Raw genomic sequence first — 18,604 nt, 5'->3', positions numbered from 1 at the left:
GGCACATAGTAAGGGCTTGACAAATACCATAATTATGATCAAGTGGCAGAGCCAGGATTTGAACCCAGGTTCTCCTGACTCCATGGCCCGTATTCTCTCCACTGAGCCACGCTGCTTCTCCTAATGTAATTCTTTCACTACCTCCCTCCTAGGTTATTAGTTCTTCACTATATATAGATATATATAAATATGTATATATAGTTATTTAAGTGCTTATTATGTGCTAGTCACTGTACTAAGCACCGAGGTAGATACAAGATAATCAGGTTGGGCACAGTTACTGTCCCAACTGGGGCTCCCAGTCTGAGTCAGAGGGAGGAGGATTAAATCCTCATTTTACAGATGAGGCGACTGAGGCGCAGAGAAGTGAAGTGACTTGCCCAAGGTCGCCCAGAGGGCAAGCGGCGGAGCCGGGATTGGAACTCAGGTCCTCCGACTCCCAGGACTCTGCCCTCTCCACTAGGTCACTCTGCTCGAGAGGATGATCTTGAGAAGGCCCAGCTTCAAAATCGGAGTGGCCAGCAATGAATAACCACCGACTTAATGAGCAAAACCCGAGTGTGTTTTTTATTTGAGAGCTGACATCAGCAGAGCAGATGGCTCACGTAAGTTTTGAAGAGAAGAACCAAGAGAGTTAAAAAAAAAAAGATCCTGGTTAAGGGGAAAGGGCAGTTTGTAATGACTGAAGACAAAAAGTCAAAACATTAAACTTGCCAAATGCCAAAAGCAGACCGGATCTGAAGCAGCGTCTGGTAATACAGCAAATTGCAAATTAAATAGAGATAATGGTAGAAAGAGACGGCCAGTGAAGAGATAAAATGCAGTGCTAAATGTACATATATAATGTTTTTTACGTAGCCTGGATGAAACGTGCGACGTGGTGGTTTAATTTACGTCGGCTGAGGGTGGAGACTGCGACGGGCGTTAAAAACTGCGATAGACGGGTGGCAAGGACTGTCACCAACTGCGGTCCGGAGGATGGTTCAGCGGGTGTCCATTCCGGGTCAGGATCCGTTTAACATCTCCTTTAATGATGCGAGGAAGCGGGAAGAACACGCTGATTCTCCTCGCCGAGGAGGCAAAATCAGCAAGCGACGGGTCCAGTAGGGAATCCGGGGAAGTAATTCTGTGGGAGCCGAAGATAGACCGGTCCACCAAGCCAGGAAATTGCAACGCGTAACGTAACTCAGAAAGTGAGAGCACGAGCGTCTGGGGAAGAGCGATCCAAAATGCCGTAATAATTGGCGGTAATAATAATAAGGGTACTTGTTAAACGCGTACTATGAGCCAAGCGCTAGGGTAGATACAAGTTAACGAGGTTGGACACGGGCCCCGTCCCACGTGGGGCTCACGCTCTTCGGCCCCCTTTCCCAGATGAGGTAACTGAGGCCCAGAGAAGCGAAGCGACCCGTCCAGGGTCACCCAGCGGGCATGAGGCGGAGCTGGGATTAGAACCCAGGTCCGCTCGACTCCCAGCCCCCGGCCCGGGAGGAGGAAGCGGTTGAAGGTGGCAGCGAGAGCTGGGGAGACGCTGGACGGGCTTCCGAGTAGAGCAACGAGAAGGATTCGAGCGCCGGAGGGATCGGGGCGTGACGCGAAGCGAAGCCGGAGCCACCGGGGCCAACACGGCCCGGGGGCAACTGTGGAAAGAGGCGGTCGGTCAGGCGTATTTATCGAGCACGCACTGTGTGCAGAGCGCCGTCCTGAGCGGGTGCCACGGTAAGCAAGCACGTTCCCTGCCCACAGTGAGTTTGCAGTCCAGAGGGGGATTCATAGAAATAATAGAAATCACAGAAATCATAGAAATTCATAGAAATGTTCATAGAAATCAGTACTTGGCAGATATGGACAGAAGCGGTGTGGGCCTGGGAGGAGGGGATGGGTGAAGGGAGCCAGTCGGGGCGACGCAGAGGGGAGGGGGAGAAGAGAAAAGGAGGGCTCAGTCAGGGAAGGCCTCTTGGAGGAGGTGGGCCTCGGATAAGGCTTTGAACGGGGAGGGAAAGCAATCGTCTGTCGGAGAGGAGGAGGGAGGGCGTCCCAGGCGAGAGGTGAGAGGAGCGAAGTGTGTGGGCTGGGTTGGAGTACGAGCTGTATGGAAGCGGGTGATTTCTTGGGGTGGGGATGGGGAAGGTGGGGAGCGAGAGGAAGAAATCCAGCGAGGGGAGAAACTGAGGCCGGGGAGAGTCTTCCCCCACCCCCCGACCTTAGACTGTAAGCTCGTTGTGAACAGGGAGCCGGCCTACCAACTCTGCTACAGCATACTCTCCCAATCGCTTAGTACACGTACTCTGCACACAGTAAGCGCTCAATAAATCCAACGGATGGACTGGAGGCGTGCTTCCCCTGGCGGCTCTGACGGCTCTGGGCTTCTTCTGCGGCCGTCAGGGAGAGCTGGAGTTCTGTACGGACTGGGGCCGGGCCGGGTTTAGGCTGGGAAATGCAAAAAGTTCCGAGTTAGAGCCGGTCTCGGAGGGCTCCAGACCCCCTTCGGTGAGCTTCCGCGGGGTTTTGTCCGGGGCTGGATGTCCTGAGGCCTGGCGGGCCGGGAACAGGAAGAGGATGACCGGAAAACACGGCGTCTGTGGTCCTTTCCGGTTCCAGCCCATCCTCAGAGGGGTTGGGGTAATCCCGAGAGGAGAGGGAGGGAGGGATTGGGAGAGAGTGAGGGGAATCGGTCGAGAAGCAGCCTGGTTTAGCGGATAGAGCCTGGGTTCTAATCGCCGCCACGTTTCTGCCGTGTGACCCGGAGCGAGTCACTTCACTTCTCCGGGCCTCAGTTACCTCATCTGTAAAATGGGGATGGAGAGGGTGAGCCCCATGTGGGATAGGGACTGACCTGATTAACTCGTATCTTCCCCAGTCATTGGCACGTGAGGAGTGCTTAAGAAGTATCATAATCACTTTGTTATTAATATCAAGTCGGCCCTGACCTCAGATCATATTGGACAGGCCCAAGCCCTGCCCTCCCAGACCTGATCTCCTCCTAGGCACTTCACAGTCTTAGTCGACTCCATAGAACTTCATCAGCGACGGCAAATTTTCCTCACGGTTCTTGGTTCCTGTATTTAAAAATCAGCGGCCTTTCTTCATCGGTTAAAATCCCCGTCGTCGGTCTCCCAATTTGGCCCACGTTGTCTAAAAGTCAACCAGGCACCGAGATGCGAGGTGTTCCTGGGCGCACCTCCATTTCTTGGGCCCGTTTGACTGCACTTGCAACTTTCAGATTCTCTTTCGTTCCGTTCTTCCTGCATCACGCCTTCATTTGCAGAAGCATCGGGAGAGGTCAAAGTCCTGAGGTCATGGCAGGTGGAAGCTGTTGAACCAGATTATAATTATCATTACATCGTGAAGCGCTTACTAAGCTTCAAGTGCTGGGGTAGATACGAGTTCATCAGTTCGCGTACAGTCCATAATAATAATAAGTAATAAGTGTAATTGCTACAAGGAAGTCAGGTTGGACGCCATCCCTGTCCCACATAGTCTTAATCCCCATTTTCCCCAAGAGGGAACCGAGGGGGCAGAGAAGTGAAGTCACTTGCCTAAGGTCGCCCAGCAGACGGGTGACAGAACGCAGGTCCTCCGACTTCCTCGGGGAGCTCACGGTCTAACCAGGAGGGAGAACAGGTACTGAACGGGGATCGGTGGCTATAGAGCGCCTAGCACAGTGCCCGGCACATAGAAAGCGCCTCACAGATACCGTAATTATTATTATGGGGGGGTGGGGCGGAACTCTCGCCGCTGCTCGCCTTGCGAATCCTCGTCCGTTTTGCGTGTGGGCCGTGCCGCCCTGACTTGCCTGTATTCATCACCCCCCAGCCCCACAGCGCTTACATCCAAACCTATCATTTATTTCTCTTAATGCTTGCCTCCCCCCAGATTGTAGGCGCGCTGTAGGCAGGAATCATGCCTCGTATATCGTTATATGGGACTCCCCCAAGTGCCTAGGACAGTCCTCAGTAAGCGCCCAGTAAATACGACCGATTGACCTTCCCTTATGTCTCACCAAACTTTTCTGCTCTCTGATATGGGGGTCGTGAGGACCGGCTTCTCTCTAACACCCAGAGGGAGGTTTGGGGAAGGAAACGAGATCCCGTGAAGGCACTGGAGAAGAACAAAAGTGCTGTGCAAATTCAGGGTTTTTTAAAGGACCAAATCGGAGACTGACCAAAGCGGCTTCTATTAAACATTAATAAAATGATGATAACGGCATTTGTCAAGCGTACGGGGTAGACCCGAGACAGTCATCCAAGTCACTTGGCTTCTCTGGGCCTCAGTTCCCTCCTCTGTAAAATGAGGATTACGACTGTGAAGCCCCACGTGGGACAGGGTCCGTGTCCAACCCAATTGGCTGATATGCATCCCGGCGCTTAGTACGATGCCTGGTACATAGTAAGTGCGTAACAAATACGGTTATTATTATTATTATTATCCGTCCATTCATTCAGTCGTATTTACTGAGCGCTTACTGTGTGCCGAGGACTGTACTAAGCGCTTGGAAAGTACAGTTCAGATCCTGAAGCATGTCAGTTTCCCTCCAGCTGCGGGGTGCGAGATAAGATTGGGGCTGGCGCCTGTGGCTCATGGGCAACTGAAACTTTCCACCTGTGGGCCCGGAAGGATCTTCACCAAACCACAAGGGCCTTCCAGCCCCCCCGAAATGATTTTCTTGTAAATCGAACTCCGTCGTCATTTCTTCTAGGAACCTCACAGTTCCTTGTAAAACGCCTCCGCGCTTACTTGGTTTCCTCGCAGTTGTCCAGATTGGGATGATAACTCCCTCATCGGGCCGTGTGCCCCGTGCTAAGTCGAGAGAAGTTCCCGGTGGAACGAACTTGGGTCTCTGACTGTTGAACTTCATCGGGGTAGACTGTGACAGTTCCAAGTTTGGGTTGACTCCTAATGATCCGAACCTTCCGCCCGACACCGTTCGAACTAGAAAAGGTTCCAGAGCTATGGACAGTGTGGCCGGGTGATTTTTTTTTTTTTTAAAGGTATTTGTTAAGTGCCAGGCATCGTGTTGATCGCCGGAAAAGACACAAACTAATCAGGTTGGACACAGTCCCTGTCCCAGATGCGGCTCACAGTCTTAATCCCCGTTTTACAGACGAGGGAACTGAGGCACAGAAGAGCCAAGTGACTTGCCCAAGGTCACCCGGCAGACACGTGGTGGGGTTTAGAGAATTGACTCCAGAGGACCCCATCAGGACTGTTCATCCTTATGGGAATTCCTTGCCTTGGAATGGGTCCAGTTGCCCTCGGTCTCTCGACTTCCCGCTCTCTGAATTTGCCCTCCCTGTGTCATTTCTCTCTCGACCCATCTTCCCAGAGTAAATTTGCAATCGGCTGGTTTTCTTCCTCAGGACAGACGACCGGGGAGTCAGAAGATACGCACCCGACAAGAATGGGCCGAGCCTTTTCGTAGAGGCGCGCCCGGGATCACACGCCGTCGTCTCCCGCCGGACGTGGAAATCGGAGGAAGCTCTGGGGATCGTGACGCGGCTCACCGGGATGTTCCCTCGGTGAGGCGTCGATGGACGCGTCCTCGATTCTCTCTTCCCCTGCCTGACTTTGGAGGCGGGAGACCGGGTGAAGGAAGGCCAGAGAAAACAGGGGTGATGCAGAGGAGTGCTCGGCTCGGATCTCGGAACATGGGCCCTCGTTTAAAGGTCAGATGGTCCGGCATTGCGGGGTCAGGGGGTCGTAGAACCCTTAAGCAAAGAGATGATGTTGCGTCTCAGAGCCGTCTTGGATAAATAGAGTCAGAGGAGGCTGCCGGCGGGGAAGCAACCTGGGTCAGAAAGTTTTCACCAAGTGGGAGGGCGAAGAAGCCATCTAATAAAGAGCCCGAGGCAGAAGACAGAAGCAGCACGGCCTAGTGGATAGAGCCCGGGCCTGGGAGTCAGAGGACCTGGCTTCTAATCCCGGTTCCACCAGCTGCCTGCTCTTGGGCAAGTCACTTCTCTGGCCTTCGGTTTTCTCATCGATAAAACGGAGACCGAAACATCCATCTCCCCTCCTTCTGAGGCTGGGAGCCCCGTTCGAGAGAGGGACCGTGTCCAACCTGATAAACTTGTATCTATCCCGGCGCTTAGAACAGGGTCCGACGCACAGGAAGCGCCTAACTAATACAATAACGGTAATAATCCTCATCCTTTTTTTAGAAAAGAGATGGCATGGTTCAGATTCAGTGAGGGGGGGCATGAGAGATTTGAGTGCCAGGCCTGGAAGGAGGTTTACATGACAGCACTCAGGAGGGGCTGGAGAGGAGGAGAGATCCATTTAGTGGTAAATTGAAACGCTTGCTCTGGAAATATTGAAAGGAGGAGAAAGGTTTGGCGATTAGGTGAGGGAGGAGGAAATGGGTTTTGAAGACTCTGCCGCAGAAGACGCTGTAGGATTTGGCTGAGGTCTAAAAATAACACTGATAATGGTTTCGTTGAGCCGCTACAATATGCCGAGCACTGTATTCTACGCGCTGGGGTAGCTAGAATACGATCCGATCGGACGTCCTCCCTGCCCCACGGAAGACTCACGGTCCAAGAGGGAGGGAGGACAGATATAATTTATCCCCACTGTACAGATGAGGAGACCGAGGCACAGGGCCGTGAAGTGACTTGCCCAGGGTCGCACGGCAGGCGAGTGGCGGGGCTGGGATAAGAACCCGGGTCTCCCAGTTGCCCACTCTCTCCAGACCACGCGGCTTCAGGTGTCAACGCCGCTAGCGGTGAGTGGTAACGTTCGGGGGGGCCGAGGGAAGGCCAGGGGAGATAGAGATGATCTTGGACGCTTCTCTGATGTGTTTGGAGTTGAATGATGAGTGGCAGAATTGGGAATCTGACCTTTAAGTGAAAAATCAGTGTAGAAGGGGATAGAAACCATCCTTGGCGATAAATGTACTTGAACGGTTGAGTTGGGCCACAATCCATCAGTGGTATTTATTGAGCACTTGCCGTGTGCAGAGCACTGCACTGAGCACTTGGGAGAGCACAATACAGTGGTAATAATCCTCGTACTCGTTAATCGCTTACTACATGCCAAGCAAATCGGGTTGGACCCAGTCCCCGTCCCACCCGGGGCTCCCAGTCTTCACCCCCATTTTACAGATGAGGTAACTGAGGCACAGAGCAGTGAGGTGACCCGCCAAAGGTCACACAGCAGGCAAGTGGAGCTGGGACTAGAACCCAGGTCCTCTGACTCCCGGGCCCGTGAGAGTGGGCACCTTCAGGGCCCAGAACAAGAGCTCCAAATAAAAGGTTTAGCATGATGGTTTTCCTCTTCCCGGAGCGTTTTTCTATCTTGTAATCTGCCCAGGATCCCTCTGACTCTAGAATGAACAGTGCCCCCGTTCTTCAAATATCCTCATCCTTGGCAGCGCGCCGCTCTCTGCTCTCTTTTATTCTTCAGTTAAAAAAAAAAAAATACATTAAAAAAATGAATTTCCCCACCAGAACCAGAAGAGATGGAAAGCACTGTCCTTATGCGGGGGGGAATAAAATCTGAAACCTGTCGGGATTCTTTGCAGATTTCGGTTTATTGTGTCTCTAATTCCAAATTTGGATGGTGATAGTTGGTAAATATGGTCGGTTACACCCCGTTCGCAAATGCTGCGAAGGAAGTTCTCCCAGACTGAATTTGACAAGAGCCAATCAGCAGGCTAAAGCTGAAGAGCAGAATAGACGAACAGTTGTCAGCTGGGGATAAAAGTCTCTGGACAGCCCCACTGGGGAAACCGCGTGGCCAGGTGGCTCGACCCCGGGCCTGGGAGTCAGAAGGACCTGGGTTCTAATCCCGGCTCCGCCACCCGTCCGCTCCGCGACCTTGGGAAAGTCACTTCACTTCTCCGTGCCTCGGTTACCTCCTCGGGAAAATGGGATTAAGACGGTCAGCCCCTCGTGGGACAGGGACGGTGCCCCTCCCGACGACCTCGTACCTACCCCAGCGCTCAGGACGGTGCCTGGCGCAGAGTAAGCGCTTAACAGATACCGCAGTCCTTATTCGTTGTGGATCGCTCCGGCCAGTTCCCCGTGGGACGCCTCGTGACGGTTCCCGAAACGGTCCCCCAACAGGGAAGCGTTTGGTTCCCAAAGCAGGCTCCGAAAAGACGGAACCCGGGAGAGCCTCTCTTCCCCACCCCCAAAGCTCCCTGGCTACCTCTCCCTTGACCCCCCCCCAAGTTTCCACCTCAGTTCTCCGCCTCACCGCTGGGCCTGGCAACCAGGGGGCCAATTAGAGCCAATTAGCGTGATGGCTCGGAGCAAAAACAGCCCGCCACCTCTGCCTGTTCCCGGTTGTTATCGGGACAACCCACAGCTCATTTCCATTACCAAATGCCAATATGATAATCCTGTTTGGGTCTCACATCCAGCCCTCGCCGTCGCTAGCTCCACGCAGACGACACCTTTCCAGAAACCCGCCCAAAGGGACTGGGGCTTCCTTTTCCCGCTCCGAATTGGGTATATTCGTTACTGCCGGTTGTGCGGCAGGGGGCACGGGGTGGACGTAAGGAAGTGATATTGCAGTTTGCGATTAGCGGGAACTGCAGGGCAGTTTCTGGTGTTCCGAAGCCTGCGATCTTTTTGGCGGGGGGGATAAGAAGGGGGGGTCCTCTCTCTGAGGTCTCTCTGCCCTTGTGAAATAGGACCGAGAGGCCCAAGAGCGTGAAATGCCCAGGCAGGTTGTAGGAGGGCTTTAGAGGTCTGTTGGTTCAAACCACAAGTTTTGTCACGTGAGCGTCCCACGTAAGATGGCCAGGCCGGGGTGGGGAGGAAGAGGAGGAGGAGGAAGAACTAACCTGGTGCCTCTTTTGCAGCTCTGATCCTCGGCTCTCTGTCTTCACTGAAGGGACCTGATGTTTTACGTTATTGGTAAGTGGCGGAAAGAGCCGTCCACTTCCTTGCAGCTCTTGGTTGGGCACATCTCCCTACCCCTTTCCCTCGATGAAAATCAGCCTGGAGAGACTGCCGTTCCTCCGACAAAGCGAACCTGCCCCACTCCGGAGCCTGACGGGAAGAGCCCGGGACCTGGGAATCGGAAGACCTGGGTTCTGATCCCGGCTCCGCCGCTCGTCTTTAGGCTGACCTGGGAGAGTCACCTCACTTGTCTGAGCCTCAGTTCCCTCATCTGCAGAATGGGGATTCAGTACCTGTTCTCCCTCCTTAATTGGACTCTGAGCCCCACGTGGGATCCGGTCACCTCGACGTTTACCACAGCGCTTAGACCAGGGCTGGGCAAATACCAGAGTTATTATTCGACGCTGTTCAGTATCGCATCAGCACGGTCACCCTGGGCAGTTGTTTGCTAAGCCATACTGATTGGATGTCCTGTTTCTTTTCTACTGACAACACTACCCTGGAACTCGTCACGAGCAGGGAATGTGTCTGCTTATCGTTGTAATTCACTTTCCCAGGCGCTTAGTACGGTGCTCTGCGCACTGTAAGCGCTCAATAAATACGATTAAATGAATGAATGGCACTAATAATAGTGACTGTGATATTTTTTTAGGCGCTCACTGTGTGCCAGGCGCTCTACTTAGATACGAGCTAATTGGGTTGGACCCAGTCCCTGCACCACACAGGGCTCTCAGTCTTAGTCCCCATTTTACAGATGAGGGCACTGAGGCCCAGAGAAGTGAAGCGACTCGCCCAAGATCGTACAACAGGCGAGTGACGGAGCCAAGATTAGAACCCGAGTCCCTCTGACTGCCAGGCCCGGGCTCTTTCCACAAAGCCACACAGCCTCTCCGTACCCTGGGCGCGGGTCTTTGGGACCCTTTCGGTCGCCCCAGCGACTTGAAGAGAAGGGAGGGCCCTTACTGAGGGGTCCCGGAGGGTAACATCTCTGGTATCCTAGCCCCCCGCCCCCTCTTTTTTGGTCTCCACGCAGGTGGAATCACAGTGTCTGCGGTCGCCTTCTTCTTCACCATTAAGTTCCTCTTCGAGCTCGCCGCGCGCGTAGTCAGCTTCCTCCAGAATGAAGACCGGGAACGCCAGGGGGACCGGACCATTTATGACTACGTGCGGGGAAACTACCTGGACCCTCGGTCCTGCAAAGTCTCCTGGGATTGGAAGGAGCCCTTTGAGGTGGGCCGCAGCATGGCCTTCAGAGTGCATGTAAGGGAATGTTCCTATCTCCGCACCCGTTGGGGGGGGGGGGTTTGAGCCCGGGTCTGGTCCCGGAAAGAAATTCCGCCCTTTTCCCACCGGCTCCCACCCTCCGTCTCTCCCTCCTCCCCCTTCTCCCTCCCTCAGGGACTCGCAGAGGGTAGCGACGGTCGGTTAGCTTCAAATCGGGGGCCGCACCCGGTTGTTTTGGTTTCAGGGCGGTGGGGGGGGAGAGGGCTTATTTTCTTCTGGGAGGAACATCAATGTGCCTCGCAGAACCCGACGCCACTGGAGCTCTATCCTTCTCAGAAATAATAACGGTGGTATCTGGTAAGGGCTTGCTCTGTGCCGGGCGTCGTACTGAGCGCTAGGGATGGGTTGGACAGAGTCCCTGTCTCACGTGGGGCTCACGGTCTCCATCTCTCATCTCTCACAGATGAGAGAACTGAGGCCCAGAGACGTGAAGGGACTCGCTCGGGGTCTCACGGCAGACAAGTAGCGAAGCCGAGAGGAGAACCCAGGCCCTTCGGACTCCCAGGCCCGGGCTCTACCCACTAAGCCATTGCGGCAAGTCACTTCACGTCTCTGGGCCTCAGTTCCCTCATCTGGAAAATGGGGATGGAGACTGTGAGCCCCACGTGGGACAGGGACTGTGTCCAACCCGATTTGCTTGTGTCCACCCCAGCGCTTACTAGATTGCTTGGCACACTGTAAGCGCTTAACAAGTACCATCATTATTAGTATTATTATTATTATTATTAGGACTGGTTTCTTTCCACCTCTGGAGTGTAGGAGGACAGAATTTTCTCCCTGGGCCCTCTTGTCTCGCCCTTCTCGCTCCCCGACTCTAAGCAAGCCACCACGCTGGGCCTACCAGTGCTCCTTCCATCCTCATGCCCTTGGATTTGTCCACTTCATTCACCCCGCCCTCAGCCCCACAGCACTTACGTCCCTATCCTTAACTGATTTTAATGCCCGTCTCCCCCTCGAACTCATTTTTTTATTCATTCCGCCGTATTTATCGAGCGCATACTGTGTGCGGAGCACTGTACCGAGGGCTTGGAAAGTACAGTGCAGCGCCAAAGAGAGACGATCGCTGCCCACAGCAGGCTCACAGTCTAGAAGGGGGGAGGCAGACATCACAACAGGTTAACAGGCATCAGTAGCATCAATAGCGATAAATAGAATTATAGATACGTTCACATCAAAACAAGTAAACGGGCAATAAGTATAAATAAATGGAATTACAGATATGAACATATATACACAAGTGGTGCGGGGCGGGGGGTAGAGCAAGGGGAGCGAGGCGAGGGGGAGCTGAAGCGCTGTGTGTCAGACACTGTTCTAAGCACTGTTCTAAGCGGGGTTGGACCCCGCCCCTCCAGGGGCTCACAGTCTAAGTAGGAGGGAGCAGGATCTAATCCCCATTTCACAGCTGAGGAAACCGAGGCCCAGAGAAGCGAGGTGACTCCAGCAAGACGCGGGTAGAGCTGAGATTAGAACCCAGGTCTCCCGAGCCCTCGCCCTTCGCACCGGCCCCCGCTGCTTCTCTTCTCGCTGTGGGCCGGGAGGGCGTCCAGCCCACTCCGCTCTACCGTGCTCTCCCAAGCGCTCAGTACGGTAAGCGCCCAGTAAATACGATCGATCGAGCACTCCTCGGTTCAGGCACGGAAAGATCCGTAGCACAGCTGTCCGTCTCTCCCACCCGGGGCAGTTGGGGCGGCCCCGTGCTCTCTGCGCCCGTCAGGGGAGCACCCGTCCTCCGGACGAGTCCTGACGAGCGCCTCTCCTTTTCTTCCCCTCCCGCCGGCAGTTGTTCTATAAGAACGGGCAGCCCTTCCCCGCTCAGCGGCACGTGGGGCTCCGGGTACACATCTCCCACGTGGAACTAGCGGTGGATATTCCAGTCACCCAGGAAGTGCTCCAGGAGCCCAACTCCAACGTCATAAAGGTGGCCTTCACCGTGCGCAAAGCCGGGCGCTACGAAATCTCGGTGAAACTCGGTGGATTAAACGTGGCCTACAGCCCCTACCACAAAGTCTTTCAGCCAGGTAAGAGCCGAGGATGCTAGGCGAGGCGTAGCGTTCAAGCCCGCTTTCCGCGGCTCTGCTCTGCCTGAAAAAGTAACCTCCCCCCCCCGGAATGACGGTGTTCCCCGTTAAGCGCTAGCTGAGTGTCGAGGACCCGGCTCCCGTGGGCCGACCGCCGTCTCCTTGGCGTCCCGCCTCACGTCGCTCACTGGTTCCGGTTCATTCTCCTCCCTCCCTCCCGAGTTTCTGTAGCGGTCGCAGATATCCGGGAAGTCGGAGAAGGGAACGCTTAAGCGACGCGGCCCGACGGAAGTGCTCTTCCGCACTCCCTTCCACCGCTCTCGTGCAGTTGCGGATGTGGGCGTGAATTGTAGGGGACCCTGGTTCGCGGCCCCCACAGATCCTCCCGTTTCAGCAACTCTCTGACCGTTGGCGGCCGTTGCCTCTCTTCCAGGGATGGTGGTTCCTTCCAAGACGAAAATCGTGTGCCACTTCTCCACCCTCGTGTTGACCATCGGGCAGCAGCACACTCTGCAGATCGTTCCCCGGGACGAGTACGACAATCCCACCAGCAACTCCGTGTCCCTCATAGACGAGCACAATTACAGCTTAACCATCCACGAGGTGAGAAGGTCACCCCCTCTCCCTTTCCCAGCGGGCGGGCAGTGGGAGTCTCCCTTCCTCAGTTCATTCGGTTGTATTTATCAAGCACTGTACTAAGCGCTTGGGACACGCTCCCAAGCGTAAAGCGTAAACAGTAAACGGACACGCTCCCTGCCCGCAGCGAGCTCACAGTCTAGAGGGGGAGGCAGATGTTAATATTCATCGTGTCTTATTCTGTCGAGTCTTGTCCGACCCGTAGCGACGCCACGGACGCACGTCTCCCAGAAAGCCCCGTTTTCCATCTGCAATCGTTCTGGTGGTGTTTCCGGAGTTTTCCCGTTCCAAAATCCGGAAGGGGTTGACCATCGCCTCCTTCCGTGCGGTAAACGCGAGTCTCCGCCCTCGACCGTCTCCCGGCACAAGGGAGTTAGGACTCGTAGCAGATTCCCTTCCACTCGCTAGCTGCTGGCCAAGCTAGGAGTGGAACGGGTAGGCCTCTCCTCCCGTCGCCGAGACCGAGAGAGGACTGGAAACTCTCCAGGTGCGACCCTGAGAGGGGAGACGTTAATGCGCACAAGTAAATAAATAAAAGCATATGCCTAAATGCCCTGGGGCTGGGACGGGGTGGTGCATGAAGAGAGCGAGTCAGGGCGCCGCAGAAGGGAGTGGGAGGAGAGGAGGGCTTAGGGAAGGCTTCTTGGAAGAGAGGTGCCTTTGAGGTGGGGGACATCTCCCGGCCGCTCACCTCGAAGGGCCACCTCTCTCCCCAGCTCGGTCCCCAGGAAGAGGAAAGCCCCGGAGCCTGGTTTGAGACGTCGGTGACGTCCAACCGGCAGACGTGCCAGGTACTGGTGCGGCTCACCGTCAACCGTCAGGGCTGTTTCCAGGCCTGCATCTCCTACCAAAACCAGCCCATCAGCAACGGCAAGTTCGACATCATTGTCCTAAGCGGTGAGTCGAGGGAGATTGGGACCTGACCCGGCCGGAGGGAGACCCCGTCCCGCCCTCCCGGCCCCCTCCTGCCCGCCGTCCCCTCTCCGGGTCCCCGAACCCCACCGCTTTTCGCTTCTGCTGCCTTCCCCGATCTTACAGGGAAGTCCGGCCGAGGGCCTCGGCCGGGGTGAAACTCTTCCGATTTTCCCAAGAACACGTTGGGGGTTTGAGTCGGGCACCCCGGGCCTACTGAAGCAGCGTGGCTCAGTGGGAAGAGCACCGGGCTTGGGAGTCGGAGGTCGTGGGCTCTCATCCCGCTCCGCCACTTGTCAGTTGGGTGACTTAGGCCAGGTTGCTTCCCTTCTCTGGGGCTCAGTTCCCTCATCTGGAAAATGGAGATGAAGACTGTGAGCCCCACGAGGGACAACCTGATTACCTTGTATCCCCCCCCCCCCAGCACTTAGAACAGTACTTGGTACATAGTAAGCACTTAACAAATACCATCATCACTATAATTATTATTACTGTTAACAGCATTAGAAGCGCCAGGAGGCATCCACCACTTTTTTTTTAATGGTTTTTATTAAGCGCTTACTATGTGCCGGCTGCGATCCTATTCATTCATTCAGGCGTATTTCTTGAGCGCTTACTGTGTGCAGAGCACTGTGCTAAGCAATTGGGAGGGTACAATGACGAAATAGACACATTCCCCACCGAAGCACTGGGGTAGATAATCAGGGTGGACACACTCCATGTCCCACATGGAGCTCGCAGTCTTAATCCCCGATTTACAGATGAGGGAACTGAGGCACAGAGGCTCTGCCACTGGACTGTTGCGTGACCTTGGCCATGTCGCTTCACTGCTCTGGGCCGCGGTTCCCTCATCTGGAAAATGGGGATTAAGACTGTGGGCCCCCAGTGGGACGGGGACAGTGTCCACCCTGATGACCTTATATCTAACCCAGTGTTTAGAATAACCCCTGGCATATAGTAAGCACTTAAAAAATACCATTTAAAAAAAAAAATAACCGACACATAGCAGCACATCAGCACATGGCATATAAAGACATGATCTCTGACCTGGCTCTGGCTTCTCTTCCCAGAACACCGAGGCTCGATGGTGAACGCTCTTCCGATAGACTAGGCGGTTTGCCCGTGAATGTCAGAGGGATTGGTAATTGGTCCCTGTTGCTCGGTCCAGAGAAAGGAAGAAAGTAGCCCTCATGATCTCATTCTCAGCATCCTCAGGGGTTCATCTGGCCAACAGCGTGGCCTAGTGGGAAGAGCCCGGGCCTGAGAGTCTGGGGACCTGGGTTCTCATCCCGCCTCTGCCACTTACCTGCCGTGGGACCTGGGGCAGGGCGCTTCACGGCGCTGGGCCTCAGTTCCCTCCACCGTGAAATGAAGATTGAGAACTCATTCTCCCCCCTACTTAGACTGCGAGCCCCATGTGGGTCAGGGGCTCTGTCTGATCTGATGAACTGGTTTCTTCCCCAGCGCTTCGAACAGCACTAAACACATAGCAGAGGCTCAGCTGAAACGCATAATCATCATCCTCATTTGAAGAGGAAAACATCTGCCTGCACGCCATTGTTGTCGTTATTATGAAATATAAGATAATACTTGTTTAGTTCTTGCCAACCACTGTACTAAGCCCCTGGGACTCAGAAAGTCTCTGTTCCAGTTGGGGTTCACAGTCTAAGAAGGAGTGAGAGTGCAGTCGATCAGTTGTATTTATTGAGCACTTTCTTTGTGCGGAGCACTGCTAAGCGCTTGGGAGAGTACAGTACAACAGTATAACAGCTGCATTCCCTGCCCGCAGCGAGTCTAGAAGGGGAGACAGACATCACTATAAATAATTACAGATATGTGCATAAGTGCCGTGAGGCTGGGGAGGCGGGGGATGAAGAAAGGGAGCCAGCTGGGGCGACGCAGAAGGGAGCGGGAGAAGAGAAAAGGGGGAGGTCAGTCAGGGAGGGCCTCTCGGAGGAGATGGGCCTTCAATGTGAACTGAATGCTCATTTTGTTGTCGAGTTGTGTCCGACCCACAGCGAAGTCATGGATGCATCTCTCCCAGAACGCCCCGCTTCCATCTGCAGTCGTTCCGGTAGCGTATCTAGAGAGTTTTCTGATTAAAAATGTGGAAGTGGTTTACCATCGCCTCCTGCGCAGTGAACGAGTCTCTGCCTTCGACTCTCTCCCGTGCCTCTCTTGCCCGGCACGGGGCGTTTTGACCGGTAGCCGATGGCCTGCCCCTCGCTAGCCACGGCCCAAGCTGGGAATGGAACGGACGGGCCTCCCCTCGACCCTCCCTCGCGTAGCCCAGACTGGTGGAGGGCTGGAAACTCCTCAGGTGCCACCCTGAGAGGGGGAATACTCATTTTACCCATGAGGAAATGGAGACCTGGAGAAGTGAAGCGACTGGCCCTAGGTCACGCAGCAGGCAAGTGGGCAGAGCTGCGGCTAGAACCCAGGCCTCCTCACTCCCAGACCGGGGCTCTTTCACTCTCTGGCTCTCTTTTCTTGCCTTCCGGCACCCACCCATCACCGACTGCCCGGGGCTTCTTTCTCACCCGATGGCCGTCTTCAACTCGTCCCCTCCGTCTCCTCCAGAGAACGAGAAGAACATCGTGGAACGCAACGTGTCCACCTCAGGAGTCAGCATCTACTTCGAGGCTTATCTTTATAATGCCAGCAACTGTGCCAACGCCCAGTGGCATCTGCCCCCTATGCACATGAGCTCTTCCCAGCGCCGTCCTTCCACCGCCACAGAGGAGGAGGAGGAAGATTCTCCCTCGGACAGCCAGACGCCGGAGAAGGTCAAGAAACCCAAAAAGGTGTACTGCTACGTATCACCCAAGGTGAGAGCTCGTCTCCCTTCTTTAATCCTTCTTTCTAGGCTCCTCTGGGTCTGTCGAGCTTAAGAGCCACGACCCCAGGCCAAGGGAAAGAGTGGGGAGGGCAGCAGAAGTAGGAAATCGATCGGTTGTACTTCTTGAGCACCTACTGTGTGCGGCACACTGTCCTGAATGCCCGGGAGAGTGCAATAGAACAATAAACAGACATGTTCCCTGCCCACAACGAGCTATCGGTCTAGGCAGTCATCACTATCGGCTGGCAGACCCTCATTTAGCGCTTACTCCGCATTCCTCTCCTGATCCAACCCAGCCCGATTCCCAGGGAGGGATTACCCAGGGAGATAAACGGCTCCGGATGGGATCTTTGGGAGTCAGTTCTATCAATTCAACCCCAAAGAGGAATCTCGGTTCCGCCGCTTGTCTCCTGCGTGAACCTGGGCAAGTCCCATCGCTTCTCTGGGCCTCAGTTACCTCAACTATAAAAAGGGGATGAAGCGTGTGAGTCCCATGTGGGACAGGGACTGTGTCCAGCCTAGTAGACTTTTAGCTACCCCAGTGCATGACACATGGGAAGTACTTAACTAATACTGCTAAAAAAAAAACACCCAAATCTTTGAGAAGACTCTTTTCCCCTTCCCCAGAAAGGACAAATCCGGAGATCATTTTAAAGTGATTTGCCCCGTTCCTAGCAAGGACTCAGCGTGGAGGGGTGAGGGATGTGAGCTGTAGACAATGCCGAGGCCTGCCATTCAGTCGGCTAGAGGACAGAGGTGAGGCTGCCCGGTGCTCAGGACCACTATTCAGAATTTATCCATCCTGAACTCCGAGAAGTGTGGCCTTGGAAAGGCAGAGAGGTTTCATCGTAATAATAATTACGGTACTTGTTAAGCGCTTACTGTGTGCCAGGCACCGTTCTGGGCACTGGGGTGGATACAGGTTTAGCAGGTTGGGCACGGTCCCTGTCCCACATGGGGCTCACACTCTTAAGCCCCTTCTTACAGATGAGGTAACTGAGGCCCAGAGAAGTGAAGTGGCTCGCCCAAGGTCACACAGCAGACATATTGACATAGGCGGGATTAGAACCCGGATCCTTCTGACTCCCAAACCCGGGCTCTATCCGCTAACCCACACTGCTTCATGGTTTCCCCCTCTAGATTGTAAGCACGCTGTGGGCATGTAACGCGTCTACCAACTGTTATAACGTACCCCCCCAGACGCTTAGTACAGCACTGTCCTGTACACAGGAAGTGCTCAATAAGTACGATGGAGTGATTGATTCGTGGCGTCCGGGCCGCTGGTGCCCAAGGTTTTCTTTCCCGTCATTCTCACTGCCGCCTTTGGTCCCTCAGCAATTCTCCGTGAAGGAATTCTACCTGAAGATCATCCCTTGGCGTCTCTACACCTTCCGAGTGTGTCCGGGGACGAAGGTGAGTTGAGGCTTTAGGCCGACGGTCTGGCCGATGCTCTTCGACCATCTCGGTTTTCCTGGGAGCGGCGAGGACGGGCCCGAGGAGGACTCACTGCCCGTGGAATCTGCGGCCAAGGGGAGGCCTCGCTACCGCCGCCAGACGGCCCAATCCGGGCTGGGCGGTTTCTAAAAGGAGAAGGGGCCCAGGCTTGGGGGCAACTTCAGTTCTCTCCCCCTCGCTTCTAGATATTACCTACAAGCATTCTTTTAAAAGTTTTAATAAAGGGCCTTTTAATGGAAAACAGCGTGGTCTAGTGGAAGGAGCCCAGGCCTTGGGAGTCAGAGGTCCTGGGTTCTAATTCCAGCTCTGCCACTTGCTTGCAGTGCGACCTTGGCCAAGTCACTTCACTTCTCTGGGCTTCAGTTCTCCTGTTCTCCATCCTCCTCAGACTGCGAGCCCGATGCGGTGCAGGGACTGTGTCCAACCTGACTTATATCTACCCCATCGCTTAGACCAGTGTTTGACACGGAGTAAGCACTTAACAGACACCATAGAAAAATTTAAGAATAAGCCATATGTAAGATAGTCCCCTCAGCTCTTTCCCTCATTTCTTTCCCTCATTTCTTTCCCTCATTTCTTTCCCTCAGCTTTTCCCCTCAGCTCCTCCCCTC

General features: G+C 54.6%; 1 protein-coding gene across 4 annotated transcripts in view; it reads left to right on the top strand.

Moving 5' to 3' along the window:
* AREL1 (apoptosis resistant E3 ubiquitin protein ligase 1) overlaps positions 1-18,604 on the top strand; it is a 48,787-nt gene that overhangs the window by 12,912 nt on the left and 17,271 nt on the right. The window contains exons 2-9 of one of the 4 annotated variants that reach the window (XM_029067097.2): positions 5,361-5,519; positions 8,810-8,864; positions 9,883-10,109; positions 11,914-12,151; positions 12,585-12,754; positions 13,504-13,684; positions 16,280-16,527; positions 17,874-17,951. In XM_029067097.2, the coding sequence (XP_028922930.1) occupies positions 8,849-8,864; positions 9,883-10,109; positions 11,914-12,151; positions 12,585-12,754; positions 13,504-13,684; positions 16,280-16,527; positions 17,874-17,951 (1,158 nt within the window). In that variant the 5' untranslated portion in view covers positions 5,361-5,519; positions 8,810-8,848. Of the gene's footprint in view, positions 1-5,360; positions 5,667-8,809; positions 8,865-9,882; positions 10,110-11,913; positions 12,152-12,584; positions 12,755-13,503; positions 13,685-16,279; positions 16,528-17,873; positions 17,952-18,604 lie in introns of those variants that run through there. The other 3 variants (XM_029067102.2, XM_029067091.2, XM_029067108.2) reach the window with 3 other exon arrangements.

This window comes from Ornithorhynchus anatinus, chromosome 1 (genome assembly GCF_004115215.2).
Source record: "Ornithorhynchus anatinus isolate Pmale09 chromosome 1, mOrnAna1.pri.v4, whole genome shotgun sequence".
In the NCBI taxonomy this organism is placed as follows: Eukaryota; Metazoa; Chordata; class Mammalia; order Monotremata; family Ornithorhynchidae; genus Ornithorhynchus; species Ornithorhynchus anatinus.
This window is presented reverse-complemented; position numbering and strand designations above follow the sequence as displayed.